General features: G+C 40.0%; 1 protein-coding gene and 2 long non-coding RNA genes across 4 annotated transcripts; 1 reads left to right on the top strand and 2 right to left on the bottom strand.

The window, feature by feature from the left end:
* The first annotated feature begins 127 nt into the window (after window positions 1-127).
* On the top strand, window positions 128-6,674 carry Bmp-2 (bmp-2 protein). Of its 2 annotated transcripts, XR_003656947.1 has the most exons (5): window positions 128-289; window positions 372-1,120; window positions 1,450-1,521; window positions 2,485-2,689; window positions 3,757-3,994. XR_003656947.1 is itself a non-coding variant. In XM_028321990.1 (4 exons), exons 1-4 carry the CDS (start codon window positions 281-283, stop codon window positions 6,561-6,563), a joined length of 849 nt encoding a protein of 282 aa, XP_028177791.1. In that variant the 5' UTR covers window positions 128-280; the 3' UTR covers window positions 6,564-6,674. The 2 variants fall into 2 exon arrangements, 1 of the variants encoding a protein (XP_028177791.1); XM_028321990.1 differs by lacking the exons at window positions 2,485-2,689; window positions 3,757-3,994 and adding an exon at window positions 6,545-6,674.
* A 985-nt stretch (window positions 6,675-7,659) lies between these two features.
* LOC114365416 (uncharacterized) lies at window positions 7,660-8,481 on the bottom strand. The gene is made up of 2 exons (XR_003656945.1): window positions 8,236-8,481; window positions 7,660-7,867 (listed from the first exon to the last, which is right to left on the bottom strand). It is a non-coding gene; the product is annotated as an uncharacterized LOC114365416 (long non-coding RNA).
* Window positions 8,482-8,535: 54 nt separating this feature from the next.
* LOC114365417 (uncharacterized) lies at window positions 8,536-15,755 on the bottom strand. Its single transcript, XR_003656946.1, has 2 exons — window positions 15,677-15,755; window positions 8,536-14,481 (listed from the first exon to the last, which is right to left on the bottom strand). It is a non-coding gene; the product is annotated as an uncharacterized LOC114365417 (long non-coding RNA).
* Between the last annotated feature and the right edge of the window lie 2,303 nt (window positions 15,756-18,058).

Here is an 18,058-nt window from a genome sequence, read left to right as displayed (position 1 = left end):
CAATAGTCATGTTCTGTAATAACAATAAATATTTCAATGGCCAATCACATAGCGCTATTTTGACATTGACTAGAAAGGTTACCAATCAGAAGCGTCATCCCCACCACTGTCATCATTAACTGCGACGCTTCCTTGTCGACCGCCGCCGCGCGCAACCCCGCCATTTTGTATTGAGATAGCGGAATCAGCGGATTTGCGAGGTTACAAGTTTGGCGTCTTCAGTGCAGTGTTGTGATTTTGCAGTGAAATCTAGTGGGAGCTTGTATATTTTGGATTCACAATGGTGCCGGTGAGTAGAGATCCTCGTTTTCGTAGCGTTAAACCGCGGTTTTTGACCGATTTCGCCTAACGCAATGTGCGTCGTTTCGCAGCAAACGAAGGTGTTCGTCGGCAGCCTGCCCCAGGGCTCCAAGCCGGAGGACCTGCGGAAGCTCTTCGAGCGTTTCGGCGTCGTCACCGAGTGCGACATCATGAACAGATGCGGGTTCGTCCACATGCAGACCGAGGAGCAGGCGTCGGCGGCGATCCGCTCGCTGAACAACAGCACGTTCAACGGCGGCGTGATCACCGTGGAGCGCGGCCGCATCAAGGAGCGCGGGCAGCGCGGCGGCGGCCGGGGCGGCGGCGCCCGCGGGGGCATGCGCGGCGGCGGCGACCGGCGCGGCGGCGGCCCGATGCGGGGCCCGGGCGGAGGCCGCGACGCGCCGTACTCGCGGCCGCCGATGCGCGCCGGGCCGCCGCCGCACGGGCCGCCGATGCGCAACGGCATGGGCGGCGGCTACGACCGCGGCGCGGACCGCGCGAGCGGCTACGACGACCGGTACAACGGCTACGGCTACGGCGGCGAGGACCGGCGCGGCTTCGCGCTGATGGAGGGCCGCGCGCGGGACCCGTACGCGGCGGCGGCGCCGATGTACGACGACCGGCGCGGGTACGCGGCGCCGGCGGAGGAGCTGGCGCCGCTGTACGACGACCGGCGCGCGCCCATGTACGACGAGCGCGAGCTGATGGACCGGCGCGCGCCCATGCGGGGCCCCATGCCCATGGCGGCGGGCTACGAGCGCGCCGCGCCGCCGCGCCCCATGGGCAACGGGGACATGTTCAGCAGACGATCACCCATGTGAGTAGCTTTACAGTCTTTCTTACACACTCTTAATGCACACCGCTGCCGAAACAGATCTTGACGATATTCTCATAAAAAATCACTAAGAATTGTGGTAATTTTGCTCCGTTATAATATGTGATTGTAATTACGAATCTTTGTTACGAGGCTGCATTTAGCGGAAGACACTTCTTGACTTTTTTTTTAAATATGTTGAATAATCAAAAATTGTGTAACACATTCCAAAATACTTCTGCATTGTTATTATTTACCATAATTTCTGAATATTATTCTTTACAAGTAGTGTTATTCTGGCCAAAATTAATACTTGTTGTTTGGCTTTCCAGGAGAGGAGGCCCCTCCGGCCCCGCGGGCTACGAGCGGGATCCGTATGCGCAGCAGTACCCCCCGATGGGACGGTAAGCTCTACATTCCACATTTTCTCCAGTATTCATGTATTGGCAGTGAAAAAACTTCATTGTCTTAACTTGTAATACAAGAGTAACTAGATAGTAATTAAATACGTGAAATAAATTATAAGAAATAAATACTGTTTAGTGTAATTTTAGAAGTGTAATTCACAAGAAAAATGCAGTGTTGTTTACTCACTGATATGCCAAAACATAATGCATCATTCATTGTGTTAAATCTAACTAAAACAATGTTAATTTAATGTTTGAAAATTGTTTACCTAATATTCGTCTACGGTTACTACTTACTATAAACTTTTGTCATGCAGCTAATGCGAAAATGGACAAATCAGTATAAGGTGACGAAAATTTTTTGTATTGTCAATGTTTATAAGAGCCTTCCATATAGTCGATGCGATCGGACACCTCTTAGATTATAGTGATGACAGGCGTTACAAGGACCGAAGCGTTTTCGAAGTAATCAGTCATAGACGAGCTAACGGAGAGTTAAAGGTGTAATACACGCCTCGAGCCGGTTGTCGGTTGTAACATTAGCGTACGTACTCGGTCGGTGTCACGCGGAGTCATGTATTGCGTTGTTGTGATGTCGATAGCTTCAGTGTCGCCAGTTGATCATGGAAATAGTCTTACTCGAGATAGTTCGGGGCGCGAAACGGTGTCGATTAAAAGTTTTATTTACAAGAGTCCTTAGGAGCGTTATGCTTTCGTAAACTCAACCTCAAGGTTCGTCGGTGTCATATATTACAATAGTTTTAATAGGAAACAAATAATATTACCGATATTGTCTATAGAAGCGAGTTCTGTCGTATTTCGTTACCTAACTTCATCGATCGGCCATCGAGAGTACGGCTATTTTGGAGGTCACGAGTGCAATGAGGCTACCGAGCAGTAGTGTGCGGTCGCGCCAGTCACTATGAGCTAAGGGCGCGTCTGACGGGCTGTTCTGTGTAGCGGCGGCGGCGGCGCGGCGCGCGGGCGGGAGCTGGGACGGCGCTACTAGCGGCTCTCCATAGACTTAAGCCGTAGACTAAACGTGACACGAACGAACGACACCCGTAGTTGTCTTCCGGGCGAATGCGTGCGCTTACGTTGCGGTGCGGTGCGACCGATCGCGTACTTGTAAAGTAACTGAGATTATACGGTAAGGTCGCCTAGATTAACCCATTATAGACTGAGTTTTCTTAAAGTGTCAGATTTTTGTTTTTTTGAAATATGTTCATAATTATGGTCTACATAATGCTATACAAGCATTAAAAAAATGATCCGACCTGTAATCTAGAAAAAAAATGCTGGTACCATATGGTACCGCTAGCCTCTTACCGTGTCAGTCGGTTAAAACATAACTTTATCATGAACTTTATAAAAATAGGGTTAATTATATATTTTATTATTATTATTACATGTATTAATATACAAGCAAATAACAGAAGTGATATTAAATGTAAAAAAACTGTATATTGGGTAAGGAATATTCATTTTTATCTTTGAATATTCAAAAATTTGGAATGGAGCTTGGCATTGCACGCTGCACTTAGCCCCACGTAACATTTCCTATACTCTAATATTGTTCGAGAGTTGCAATTATTTCGAGTTCGTTCTATAAATATCTGCTTCGTCTTGGGACCTTCATCGTCCTCCAAAACTGCCAATGTTTCGTGTAAGTTACATCTAAAATAAATAAAAACCCATGGTTTTGTAAAGTATAGGAAACTATTTTACTTTATCTTCCTGTATACCTTATATACCATTGAATATATCACATACTTCCCAATAAATACAGTAAAAACTAAAAATCATAAAATAATTAAAAAGACACGGTAAGCGGCTAGCGGTACCGTACGGTACCAGTCATTTTGACATACAATATTTCCCATTATTATTACCTATCGACGTAATTTTACACCATTTCACAATAAGAGAACTTATGGAAAATACAAGATTGTAACAAAATCAGTATTTCACTATCACACAAAAAAAATATGATCACTTACTTGAATGGCGCGTCAATTTTTGAGAGAAAATTTTGATGCGCTCACTTCAATCATTAATTACACACAACTGAAAAGAATAACTGTCAATTTTTATTCCTAGAAGCATAGACCATATCTATTGGCTACAACTTGCATCAATCAGGGCACTGCATCTTTTCTCGTGTTAATGTATAGAGCCAAATTAAAACACACAAAAAAGTGGTACCATATGGGACCGCTAGTCTATAATGGGTTAAGTATCCATGCAGATAATAAATTATGTGAATCACTTTAAATTTTAATAAACGAACATAATTCTGACGGACAGTTTGATTTCTCCTGCCGATGATATGATTTGACAATAATATTTTTGAAAACTCTTTTGGACTAGATTTGTATTGATTATTATTATTATAATCTAAGAAATAAGGTGTTTATGTTTAAGTTGTACGATATTTTACTTTGTAGATTAAATTCATTTTTAAGTAGAATATTTTTTTCTTATTAAATCTCCTGCGCTACACACATGCATGACGATCCTCTCCAGCTTGCAACTGCTGCTTCTTCTGAGTTCTATGGTTGCGGTTATTAGTTTAAAAGTTCATTTATTTTGGTTTATTACTACTATCACTATCATTTTCGTTGAGTCAGCTGCTATGTAGTCATTTGAAAGGATAGTGCCAGGGTCTGGACCAAGTGCTGCCCAGAATCAACCCATAGTGCATTTTGTTCCTCAGGCCAATACTAATGTGTAAACCGAAGCGCACTGCAATCTATCCCTGGAGTTAAGAGAAAAAAAGAGTTTCGTTTTGAAATATTTACATACAAAATATCGATATATACGTACTACGCATAAGATTTCGTGATTTTGGCATTAAATAACACTCGATTTGTTGAATTTAACCATACTGCATCCGTACGCGTTACTTTAGTGCGACTTAGACATTCTTTATTAGCGATCTAGCGCTGTTGCAATAGTTTGGTTAGTTGACAGAAATCATTATAATTTCCAAAATGAAGCAAGAAGTTTTAGTTTTCTATCCTTGCGAAAAATCAATTTATTGGTGTATTACAATCGATTATTGAAGTTATTGTAAGCTAAAACTTCTTAATTCGACTTCTTAAATTAATTTCGGTCAACTAACCAAACTACTGCAACAGCGCTTGATCGCTTATAAATAATGTCGAAGTCGTACTAAATTAAGGTGTACGGATGCAATATGGTTAAGTTCAACATAGCGAGTGTTATTTAATGCTAAAATCGCGAAATCTTATGCGTAGTAGGTATACATCGATGATATTTTGTATGTAAATAATTCCAAACAAAACTCTTTTTTTCTCTTAACTCCAGGGATAGATTTCAGTGCGCTCCGGTTTAAAAATTAGTATTGGCCTGAGGAACAAAATGCACTATGGTTTCATTCTGGGCAGCACTTGGTCCAACTTCCATACATGGATTGGCACTGTCCTTTCAATGAGAAGGCGTGACTAGGATTGTTGTATGGTTCTCAGTAGTAATCGGAGTAAATAGCGCCACGATTAAATGAATTACGAATTAAATTAATATTATAGTCTTTTTCACGTAAGATGATCCGTATGACACTTCAAGGTTATCCATATTACGCATACTACATAATACAGAATATTTTTGAAAAAATATTTGTATTTTATTAGCAATATAATAAAAAAAAAATAACTACCTTGTCTTGAAATATATAGTAAAATCTGAGTCTATTGATTATATTTTAATTAAAAACGATGTAAAAATATCATTTATTTCATGTACGCAACGTGTGAAACGGAATAGATTTAGTGCTGGGGTATTTCTTGTATAATAAAATCAATTATTTCCGCGGTTCATTAATCGATTGCAGTGAATACTTAGTTATTAAAAACATCACAAAAATCAACTATATTTTTCGATTATTGACTTTAATAAACGCATTAAAAATAAATTAATGGTTTTTAATTTAAAGAAACAGAACCAGTACTTTTTAGGAATCGTTTTTTTGAACATGAACCATGAAATTTGAATATTATCAATAAAAAATTGTTACAATAATATTTGTACTTAATTGTAAAAAACATGTTTTTTGTTAAATAACACCTATACAAAATATTTCTCTAAAAGTAGGTTTTACTAACTCTTCGAAAAAAATCGATAGATAAATCGCTATGGTTTAGTTATGTGACATCTCTAAATCTTTCAAACTCGAAACGTCATACGGATCATCTTAGGTGAAAAAGACTATAATGATTCATACTTAATGAAGAGACATTCCTAATGAGGAAATAGCTTTGTGCGTCACTCATATTGCAAAATAACTGCTCAATCTTGATCACATGGTAATAAAATAACGTATGCATCGTTTGCAAATTGCTGACTTTGTAAATTTAGTAATTGGCGCTGCACTGACTCAAAACTAGACTACAGAACACTACACGATGATGCCGATTTGAGTGAGCGGCTGCTAGAGCTGCGACGCGGCCCCGGCTGCGGTCGCACAGAATGTGCCTAACGTGTTGTCGAGCGTCTGCTTTCACATGAGAAAGTGCGTGCGAGTCGTTTTCAGATAGTTAGTGCGGCAACTCGGCACGTACGGCGTTACCGGCGGCGATGCGTACGCTAGCGCGCACGTTACGGGCTAAACGTTAGGCGACCACGGCTGAAGAGGCACCATAGCGAAAAATAACAATCGTAAGTACGGCATAGAAGCACCTCGGCTCCAGCCACTTCTGACGTCCAACCCTTACTCGATGTGCACGTCCACTCGCTGATCGTTGAATTGAGTCAGTCAAACGATCGATTTACAAAAATCGTGCCAATTTCAACTTCAGACAGAACTCCTAAGCGTTCTGAGGCGAGGCTCTTTCCTGTCACGTAAAAACATCAGGCGTTTATATTTTGCAGTCTACACAAATCGTTCTCCGATTTTGAAGTCGTTTCAAGGACTAACTTCATAAAGTTTCGATACGTTCAATGTAATATCGCCTGATCTCCGCCGAGTGTCGATGACTTGCTAACGTGTGCGCGTTTGCAGGAGCTTGCCGCCCGGCTGAGCCCGGCGCGCCGGCGGCGGCGCCGCGGGACCGAGCGAGATCAGGAGCAGCTGCTCCCAGGACCGGCACAGGTCGACTGGTTGACGATTGAATAAACGATGATATTCCTTACATATTTCTTTTATTTTTCTACCCTACAAACTGGTTGATGTGATGACCCATGGAAAGGTGCAAAACATTCTCCAAAACATATTGTTGTAAATCTCAACTCAAACACATTCTATTAACTGTAGGGAACAAGAACAAACACCTCTAATAAATCACATAACACAACTTGTCATGTCGACAGATTTGCTGAACTACAAGAACAATATTAAAGTAGGTAGGGTGACGGAACCAATCATGGACATGTTAAGCGCACTAAATTCGAATTTCGTTTAAAAAGGGGATGTTTTTTGACGATACAAAAGTGGCGATTTTTTTTTCGGCACTCAAATACATGAGGAACATTTAAACAAAACCAAATATCATGTATGTTTAATAGATAATTAATAAAAAAAATATAAATTGAAATTTACGAAATCACCATTGATGGACATCAAAAATCCAGTAATGGACACCCAGTCATGGACATGGACCCAATTATGAACATCCATTAATGGACACTTTTGTATTGAACACATGAATGAAACAAATAATGTCACAAATCAACTTTTATTACTACTATTTGAACTTTCAACATGATCAGTCTTCGATTTTCAAGTATCAGACTTTCAATCAACCATCTGGTGACAAAATGCGCTTCCGTCGGTATTAAATATCCGTCTGGGTTCATCTAAAACATCTTTTAAACCTATAACTTCTATGTATCTCGTTATTTCATCGAACCATTTGCGAATCCCTTCTTCAGTAACGTCATCCCTCGACTTCGAACGACCAAATATCGAATTTACAAATGATCAAATGTTCAAAATATCGAATGATTAAAATATCGAAAATCAATAAAGAAGTTTAAACTAAATATTATAATTATGATGAATATAATAATTTTTTATTTTTATTTCTAGGGTACCATAGTCAACATCAATAAGATCGATTTTCGATAGTTTAATCGTTAGATCTTTTGAAGATTATTTCGATCATTTTGTAAATTCTATATTTTAATCGTTCGATGTTTTGAGTTTTCGATGAAACTTGTTTGATATTTTTACTTTCGATCATTTGTTATTCGATATGGCGGAGATAACCCAGGTTATTCGAGGAACATCAAACCGGAGGGCAGCCGTGCTTATCTTTTCCCCCATCTTTACAGCATCCAATGCTCTCCCCATTTGTTTGGCGGTGTAATTTTGTCTTGGTGCCATCTAAGACAAAACAAAGAACCCAATTATGGACAACTAAAAATACCCAGTTATGGACATCGTCCATCATTGGAAAATAAACAGCAATTACAAAATCAACTCAACCCAAATGTTTAGTGCATCAAATTAAATCATTTAATACAATAAACTAAAAAATCAATTAAAAACTTAAGCATGGACACTTGTCCATTACTGAATTTCATAAAATATCGAATCCAGTAATGAACAAACCCCAGAAAAAACTTATGGCTGTGATAAGACATTTTTAACTTAGCTCAATTTACTTGGTATTTATTATTATTCAGTAAAATTAACATCAAATCTCATTATAACACAACACAAGATAGCACCATGCACAAATATGTACTCACTTCCTTAACGTTTTCAATAGTAAAAACGGATTTTCATGACCACCACGCGTAACGAGATTTCACTTCGCAGCTATCTTAAAACAAAGTGGCCGATTTTGGTGACGTGTGTCAATATAATAGCCCAAACGTCTGTTGATTGTGATTTTAGTGTTGCCAGTTCAAAATGTTGCGACAGTTGCTTAATAAATTCGATCAACGAAAAAAATGTCCATAATTGGTGCCGTGTCCATTACTGGTGCCGTCACCCTAGGTGTGTAAAATAAAAACATTTTTCATTTATTATTTTATTTATTACTTTCATTAGCATAATCAAAATATATTTTTACAGTATGACATTAAAACTTTAGAGAGAATCTACTAAAATTATCACACTTTGTACTCAAGCGAAGCTTCCACTTGTTACCTTATCATATTTTGTATCATAAATATTGCAATACTCAAGCATTGGGAATAATATGAACACTGCTATATTGTATGGCACTATATAAATAAAGAAAATTAATGATAATAATACTTATAGGCAGGAAATAAAAATTAATTGATTAAGTACATAAATTAAAAAATCACAAAATCAGCTCGGCTGTCAACAAAACACACATTAAATATAAAAATATTAAGCATTTCATACAAAATATAGCGAGATCAATTATATGGAACCAATTAAAATATATAAATCGCCCAGTCTCCACATATAAACGTCAGCTGAGCTGGGATAGCTTACTTTTAAAATTCTTAAGTTTTGAGATTCGTTGGATAATTGGATGGATTAAAGATAGATAAATGTAAATCACTTTTATATGTGTGGTGGTAAATTTTACTTGCACTAATCATTTGTGAAACTGGCAAGTACGATGTTAGGCAAAAAGTACAACACACCTTTACGTTTTTATTTTTTGTCTGGCATAATGTTGCCAATAAAAATATATTTTAAATATCTAATTGGTTAGTGAGAAGTGCTATCATTATGCTCTTTTTATCCCAGTTCTAAAATCTCGATATCCGATAAACATTAAATAAATATCTCGAAACTTTGGTAGTGTATGTGTGATCTCCACATAATGTCGACTAGCATCGGTTGATAGATCACACTCCGCTAGATTCAGAGCTAGCCGATAAAATCTTACAGCTACCCACATCAAAAGACGTGTTGACACCACCAATACAAGCAAGTGACGTCACTATTTTGTCAACTCAAATTACTTTTTTCAAATTACAATGCAACCAAAAATCTTAATTAACAGGTAATTTTAAATTAATTAGGTTTTTATTTGTGTAATTGTCTTCTTAAAAAAGTTGTGATTTCGAATTATTGGGGAATCTGTCAAATAGTCTAATAAATTAAAATCGATTGTGCAAAATCATAGAAAACGATGTGAGAAACTATTGATTTGATCTTCGAGCTCGTAAATCATAAAAATATAAATATGTAATACCAATAAAAAATTAAGTACACGTCAACAGGACTACTATCAAGAAATAATACATCTTTAAAGACTAATAAATCTCTTGTTAACTGTTTCAAATTTAGATTCTTTAGTTAAAATATTGATAAGTATAAATAGGCGAAGCAATATAAAATCAAGACCCTTTTTATTCTCCGACTTTTTTTTAGCAATACGAACGGGATGCAATCTCCATGCAACATGTTACATGTAGACAAACAAGCCATATAGATCGTTTCATCCACGAAGACGCGCCCCACCCATCATTCTTTCGCGAATGTTTGTTATCGGTATACGCTAAATTATTAATGAGTGCACACTACATTAATAACGCTCGGATCAAACTCCCCGCACCCCGCGCTTCCCTCGACCAAAAATTGGTGGGGCGCGTCTTCGTGGATGAAACGATCTATCTGTACAAACGCGGTGCTAAAGGGTTATAACGCGCCGTTATATCGCTGAAATAAGTCATAGTATATTATGGGCCTGCAGTGTAGAATAAAATGATATCCGTTATCGTTTAAGTACTTGTACCAACGATAACTCAGTCTATTTAACCTAATTTTCTCAGCTGACCCGCCACTTCTCGCTACGATACGATACACACTTTTAGGACTAACTTCGTGATAGCTACCGCTTGGCTGGAAGAAACTGCTTTAGAAAACTAGCTTTCCGTCCGCGGCTTCGCCCGCGTGGAATTTTGTCTGTCACAGAAAAACTATCGCGCGCGTCCCTGTTTAAAAAACCGGGATAAAATTTATCCTATGTCCTTTCCCGGGGATTCAAACTATCTCTATGCCAAATTTCATCAAAATAGCTTCAGTGGTTTAGGCGTGAAAGCAAGACAGACAGACAGAGTTACTTTCGAATTTATAATATTAGTATAGATTGAAATTTTACTAAGCCATTTCATTTACGACTTTTTTACCGAAATTCGAGAGGCAAAAGTGAGAAATGGCGGATCCTGCTGTTCTCTAAAGCAGTAAGATAGCAAAAGACAAAATTAGCTACACACTTATTAATTTATCAATCCAAATGTTCGCATCGACAACGACGTCCCTTCAATTATTCTAATCTACTCAAAAAGATATACTTTTTGCTATCATACCGCCGTCTACTCTACCGATTTTCGTTCCTCATAGCACCTTATAGATTTGACTAATCGCTACGGCAGGTACTAACATCGAGCCTTGTAAATACGTTTGCAACTCTTTGGCTACCGGTAACGAAGGTGTTAGGACTATTTTATATTAATTATTGCTAAGTGTAGAAGGCAAAGTTTGATTTGTTTGGACTAAACTCATCGGCCAGCGTCTTTTGTAGGGTTAACTAAAGGTATAATCGCATAGCTCGTGTAATTTTCTTATATAAAACGCCTGATGGCTTGATCTTTTAGTCTATTCGTACTTTGACACAATTATTGAATGCTCTGGAAAACATTGGCCGATGATTTTAGCGCACTTATTATTTAATTTCACAACGCATTGGATGCCGCACTTTTTTACGATAGAATAAAGTTTTTAAATCCGGTGTCAAGTCAGTGTTATGAAAATTTTAAGTACAGGACACTTTGATCTTATCTTTTGGTTATTTTATTTGTTTGAGTGATAAGTAAGGTTTAATAAAAAAGTGCGACATTATTATTCAAAACATTTTCTCTAACAGTGATCACAAAATACAAAGTTGCTTGCTCAAAGATTTTGCTAGAAAAAGCAAAACACCGCGAGGTGGTTTAAAATTTTATAATTTTTTCGCGGCCATTTACAGATTTTGTAGGTACTAGTTCCTTAAAAGACACTTCTTTTATTTAAACGATACATTAGTGTGTTTCTTTTTGTTATTTAAAAGGCAGTCAGTAATCGACTACTATTTTTTCGTTTCAAAACATTGATTTATTCATAAATTAAGGACTGAAACTGGTTTCGTATATTAATATTAAAGGCAGCCCATTTGTACTCTGTGAACGTTTTTTCAGTAAAATCTACGCACACAGACAATAGTCAATTATAAAAAATGCGTTTGCAGTATCTGCGTTGTTTATTTGGAAGGACATTCTTCTTGATCAAAACTTAAATAAGGGTTCCTTGTCGGGACTATGGAACCCTAAAAATCGCCTTAGGTACAAGAGCTAAAACCAAACACAGATACTGAAAACACCCGCGATATATTTATTCCTAGCTACATTTGTTTTGATATTCTTTTACTAGCTAATGTATCGCGGCGCAAGAGTTAATGTAGTCTGGAAGCTATACAGGGTGGAAACGATAAGTGATCTCACTCGATTATTTCTACACTACACAAGTTATCGAAAAACTGGGTACTATATCTTGTATAGTTTTTAATATTTTGAGACTTTTCTAAATGTATAGTAGCTGGAAATATTGAATTTTCGGATAGATCCCCTTTATATAACATATCATTGGTATACCATACCATTTGATTGAGCTCGTGGAGCACTTTCAGGATCAGTAACCAGTTTTCGATATCTTGTATAGTTTAGAAATAATCGAGTGAGATCACTTATCGTTTCCACCCTGAATACATAACAGCATAATCTGTTAAAAAACAAAAGGTCCGTATTCTGTAACGAGCAAGTATTGATCTACACATGTCTCATTGTTTGATTATTGAAACAACCGATCACAGGCTTCGATCAACATACGATCATCATCATCATTTCATCCCGGTTAGTAGCGTGAGTGATTGAGTGAAGGCCACGTATAGGAAAACGGAGCGTAAGACGTCCACCCACAAGGTGGACCGACGACCTCATAAAGGTAGCAGGAAAGCGCTGGATGCAGGCCGCTACCAACCGGGCGATGTGGAAAACGTTACGATCAAGTTTAAATCAATTTCAGGATCATCAAAGCCAAAAAGGGAAAATAAGGCACTCTGCCAGTTCGCTAAAAGCATTTAAAAGCTTGAAAAGTCAAGATTGACAATTTGAGGTTCGTCTTATAGATGATCCACGCTGAACTGTCCCGCCAAACTCAATGACAGGGGGGCGCTACCATCGTTCAACTATATGGTTTCCAACATGGCAAAAATCTGAACCAGCGATCCGGTATTGACGGTGGCGCCCCACTGTCAATGTCATCGACAGGACAGTCCAGTATTTTGGAACTATACTTGCCATTACAATTTGTGACGTCAAAAAGATCGTCACGGCTTCCAGACATACACACAGAGATAAGTTTCGAAAAATACCCTATCATCTAGAAGATCTCAAAATAGAACACTTGTTATTTACCTAGCGATACGAATTTGATTTTTTAAGAACTCCTTAAATTTTTAAGTGTGCTACAATTCGGTTTTAAGTAATCTTACAAACCGTAAACACGAGTTTCAGATAATCATAAATAAAATTGTTATGTTGAACTGATCAATCCATGTCAGAAGCTGATTGGTGGCTTGGGTTATTACTTAATATTTAATATGATACCAGAGTTATGCGATGATCAGTTCGACGTGACAATATACATTCGGCATTTTATGAAACACCTAGAAGTGAATTCCTCATAAACTTGACTTTGTTCATAAGTCTTCACCCATAGCCTCTTATAACAGAATAACCAGATCATTGGGGTTATCACATTAATAATTAAAAGTAAGATAGCTGTTATTTTATCACGAAATCCAATTTGAATTTTGGTTGTAACTTGTTAAGCACATGGGTACTTTTAATTTAGGCTGTGATTTGTAAGCATGTTAAGTAGGTACGGTATATCCGTTTCAAATAGGAAACAATTTGAACTATGTCCTCCATATCTTTGGAAAGAAGGAACAAAATTGCTTGAAAATCATCTTGGAATAATGTGGTTAGTGTTGAGGTATGATTTTTAGTGAATAAAATGATCGATCACACATGACTGACACTCGATCACTAGTCCAGAGAAACTGACATGAGAGAATGCAATAGTTATTTCCGCAAATACGAATATTGCGGAGCACATAAAAATGGGACTAATAAAAAAAACAGTTTCTCATGTGGGTATTAGCTCGATGTTGATAAGCCAGATCTATTTCACGCGAAACTGGAATGGATAAGGCTCAAGACTGGCTTGATATTGACTTGGTAAATGGTCTCGCGAAGTCGGACTAATGACAGTAGATGCTGACGTAGATGGTTCAGTGAGTGCTCACGCGAGGCTGGACTAATCACAGCCGGTGGATACTCATGACTGGCTTGATAATAGTCATGCGAAGTCGGATTAGTGACAGTGGATGGTTCACGTTAGGGCCTAATTGCCTCGATTCTTTCTTCGTGAATGGTCACACAAAATCGGACTGTAATACTCTCTAGATCAGGGATGGCGAACCTTTAAGTATCAACGTGCCACTATTCTAAAAAAATGTTTGAAGTAATCATAGACACGTGCCATTAAATTAACACCTAATGCCATCAAGTAGCACCACTGGTGAGTGACACAACCTTACTCTACAGTGGCACTAACTGATGAGGGCAAATACGATAGCTCATAATCAAAACACATTATTTACTATTGAATTACTGAATTTGTGATTGGTGGCGTGCCCAATATTATGTCGCGTGCCATCATTGGCACGCGTGCCATTGGTTCGCCAGCGCTGCTTTAGATGCTTACGTAAGTTGTTGGTCTAGTGACATTCAGTGGGTTCAGGCGGGCGCTAGGACCGCGCGTACTTGAGTGCCTGAGTGAGTGGCTTCTCTTCCTTGAGCGACTCCTTGAGCACGATGTCGGAGTTGACGAAGGGCGGCGGCGCGTCGGCTTCGGAGCCGGTCGGTTCTTCTGATTCGGCGCGGCTGGACTGGTCGCTGGCCGGCCTGGGGACACAAGTTCAGCTTAGCAAGCATCGCTCTGGTTTAGTGTTGCCGATCGATAGTCGACTATCGATTATTAATCGTCAGTCTATCGATAGCCAAACTATCGAAAGACTATCGATTTCCGTATCGATACTATCGTTAGCTCAAAATGAGGCAATACTAATGAATATGTGCAATATTATAGTAAAAGCGCTTTTTTAAAGCCTATTTGCAAAAATAAATGAATTTTATCGATAGTATTGTTGCTCGTGAAGAATAAACTATCGATAGTTTATTCTTCACAAGCAATAATAGTATCGATAGATAAGGCTTTTTCAGATGAAAACTTTCGATAGTTTTACTATAGATAGTTCGGCAACACTACTCTGGTTTCCAAGGAGAGCTCCGTGTACAATTTTGGGTCTGCCATCGGACGCGTTCCCGGGTTGCGGATAGGGGAACGCCTCTAATCACCGGGGATACTGGTTTACTAGCGCGGACAGAAACCCAAGCGCGGCATGTCTCGTCAGCGGGCCTGTCGGGCAACCCGTAATCCACAATAGGCTAGTTTCCTAAAAAAAATTTTTTAGTCCGTCAATTTTAGTACAAAAAAATATTGGACACGTATATTTTTAATTGTCAATCAAACAAATAATTACTAAGTTATAGTGCGTTAAAGTTCCGCCCGACGTTACAAAGTGCTGCACTTTTACACACTCACTGACGTCACGGGCTTTTTCTTTAGAACTTTGGCACGCTTTACATTCTTTCTTCTTTACATTTTCATTAGTTTTAAAAAGTGAAAAACACGTGTCGAGAAGTTTTTGATAAGCTAACTGACGGACTAATTAAAACTCATGCTTTTTAACCCAGGAAACACCCCTATTGAGTGTGCCGGGGGCCGTCGAGGCACTTGCCCGGGCCACGATGCAGGGGACATCTTTAAAAACCCCTTTTCTTTGGAGGCCGTTCTCGGTACTTCTCTGATCAGCAGAGCTGACCGAGCAGTGGCTTGGAGCAGACCATAACCCGCTACGGTGGGCCGGGTGTCCAGTTGTAACAGGGCCACGAGGAAAAACCTATAAAGGAGGAGGAGATTCCCTCGAAGCCGGAGAGGCTCGCTCGTGAGCGATCCTCTAGCCTGAGGCGAAGCTGTCCACGAATGTCCGAGCTAGGACAATATCTCGCGGCTCCGTTTCATTGGGGGGCCACTCACCGGTAGCGGCGCGTGTTGACGGGGGCCAGCGAGGCCAGGTGCCGCAGCAGCGTGTGTCTCGGCGGGGGCCACTCGGCGGCGGGGGGCCACTCACCGGTAGCGGCGCGTGTTGACGGGGGCCAGCGAGGCCAGGTGCCGCAGCAGTGTGTGTCGCGGCGGGTTATAGGGGCATTTTTTGGAGAAATTTATCAAATAACCAAAAAAACACGAATTTTAAAGCAGATTTTTTTCAAAAAGTATCATTTTTTATTATTTGTTGGCCTTTTTTGTGTATTTTATGTATTTTTTTAGTATTGCCTGTTATTTAGCATTATTACTGTTTTTATTTTATCAGGATATACCGTTTAGTTTAAATGTTATTACGTTTTCTTTACAATAAGTAATTGGAAGAAAAAAAATTCTATAAAAAATTAAAAAAAAATCTCAAAAAAATTTTGACCTCTTTTTTGTCGATAAAAATAGGTCTAGTTTCATCTATTTTCATATGTACACTTTAACGTGACTCACACTGTATGTCCCGAATTGGCGGAAAGGCAAAATGTCCTGAAAAGGATCTAAATACTAATAATTTGAATTTGACTACTGTATTTGTATGGCTACCAACCGGGCAACATGGAAAGCATTGGGGGAGGCATATGTTCAGTAGTGGACGTCCTATGGCTAAGATGATATTTTTTATGGCTAAGTAAAGCCCGGTCCGTGAGCACGTAGAATTTTGTCCAATGACTCCAAGCTACCCATCCTTATCGCTTGCGCGTAATTATATTGCTGTCGCGACTGTGCGACGGGCGCCCGCAGTGAGTGTGCGAGCGCAACATAATTACGCGCGAGCGATAAGGATGGGTAGCTTGGGGTCATTGGAAAAAATTCTACGTGCTCGCAGACCAGACTAGGGGTCTGGTTTCTTACCTGGCGGAGTAGAGGAACTGCGCGAAGTGTATATTGGAGACGCAGCCGTCGCGGTCCTCGCTGTCGGTGTAGAGGTCGGTCTCGCGGTAGTACATGTAGAGGAAGTCGTTTAGCTGCTTGGCGATGACGGCGCAGCGGTCCTTGTCGCACATCTTCGCCGGCGGGCCCTGCGACGCTCCAGATTTACTCGGCCATTTTGACACGGGGTAGGATCCACTAACATTGTACAGGTTAAGACACCCCGCAAAAATCCCCCGTTTAATCAGCCGATAATTGGGTCGGCTGAAGTGCGCACATTACACCTATTTGGTATCGGCTAAAGCAGAGTAAATACGAATGAGTAGGTTATCTTCATAGAAACGCACCGAGCGCGGTTTGTATGTGAGCGCGCCAATACGTATGCGGCGCGCACGCACACACTGACAAAATGTATCGTGGATTATCGAGGAGCCAGTCGTGTGGTTGCGCCGAATTTTGTCAGTGCCGCATACGTATTGGCGCGCTCACATACAAACCGCGCTCGGTGCGTTTCTATGAAGAAACCTACTCATTTGTATTTACTCTGTTAAGACACCCCGCAGATTTAATACCCCGTTTAATCAGCCGATTTGGTATCGGCTAAAGCTTCAACCACACCAACGCGTGCAGATCGCCACCGCCGGCGCGATCAAAGGCCAATGACAGGTCGCACGACCCATGACAGTTCACGCGACCTGTCATTTCCCTATGATCGCGCCGGCGATGGCGATCTGCACGCGTGTGTGGTTGAAGCATAATACTAAACTATCGGCCCACTAAAAGTAGTCTGCGGGAAGTATAATGGTCGGGAAATCGATATGACGGACAGTGCAGCGAGGCGTTTAAAAGGTTCATGAGTGGGTGCGCTATGTTTCGCCTGGAGCAGAGCGCCTAGTAAATTGAGCTAACAAATGTGGGATGCTCCAGATTTACTCGGCCATTTTGACACGGGGTAGGACCACGACCAACATTACATCGTCAACATTAACAGGTTAAATGGTCACGAATTTAGGGCGAAAAGTGCTACTACAAAGACACAGGATTTAGATCTATACGAACATTAGTAGTGTACGGTCATTAAAACGCCCCGCTGCACACCCCGTTAATAAATTTGCGACCTCATGCAGTAAATTCTATCAAACCCTTGTCCCAAATTATGTTATTAAACCACACCACTAAGTAAAACTACAACATCAATCAATTAAAGCACACGGAAAACAATTTCACAAAAACATATAACATCAAGTACAGTGTCAGAGATTATTTGATGGTTAGAGTGCAAGTGTGAAGCGCAGCATGGTGCTAAAATGACGTCAATTTGGTCAATGGTATGCAGTGCATGGCTTTAGCAAGTGAATGATTGGTAGAGTATTTGTCTCGTTCCACGCTTGGAACACGAACACGTATTATGTTTACGTGGATGAATGGCGGACTCGCGTACAAATTGACGGCATA

Source organism: Ostrinia furnacalis, unplaced genomic scaffold (assembly GCF_004193835.3).
Source record: "Ostrinia furnacalis isolate ACB-3 unplaced genomic scaffold, ASM419383v2 OfSCF7590, whole genome shotgun sequence".
In the NCBI taxonomy this organism is placed as follows: Eukaryota; Metazoa; Arthropoda; class Insecta; order Lepidoptera; family Crambidae; genus Ostrinia; species Ostrinia furnacalis.
Note: the sequence above shows the minus strand (reverse complement) of the source record. Positions and strands in the feature narration are given on the sequence as shown.

Bases quoted from the DNA above. Each gene is read 5' to 3' on its own strand.
- Bmp-2 (XM_028321990.1), top strand. The intron at 1,121-1,449 runs GTGAGTAGCTTT...TTGGCTTTCCAG, and splicing joins TTCAGCAGACGATCACCCAT to GAGAGGAGGCCCCTCCGGCC.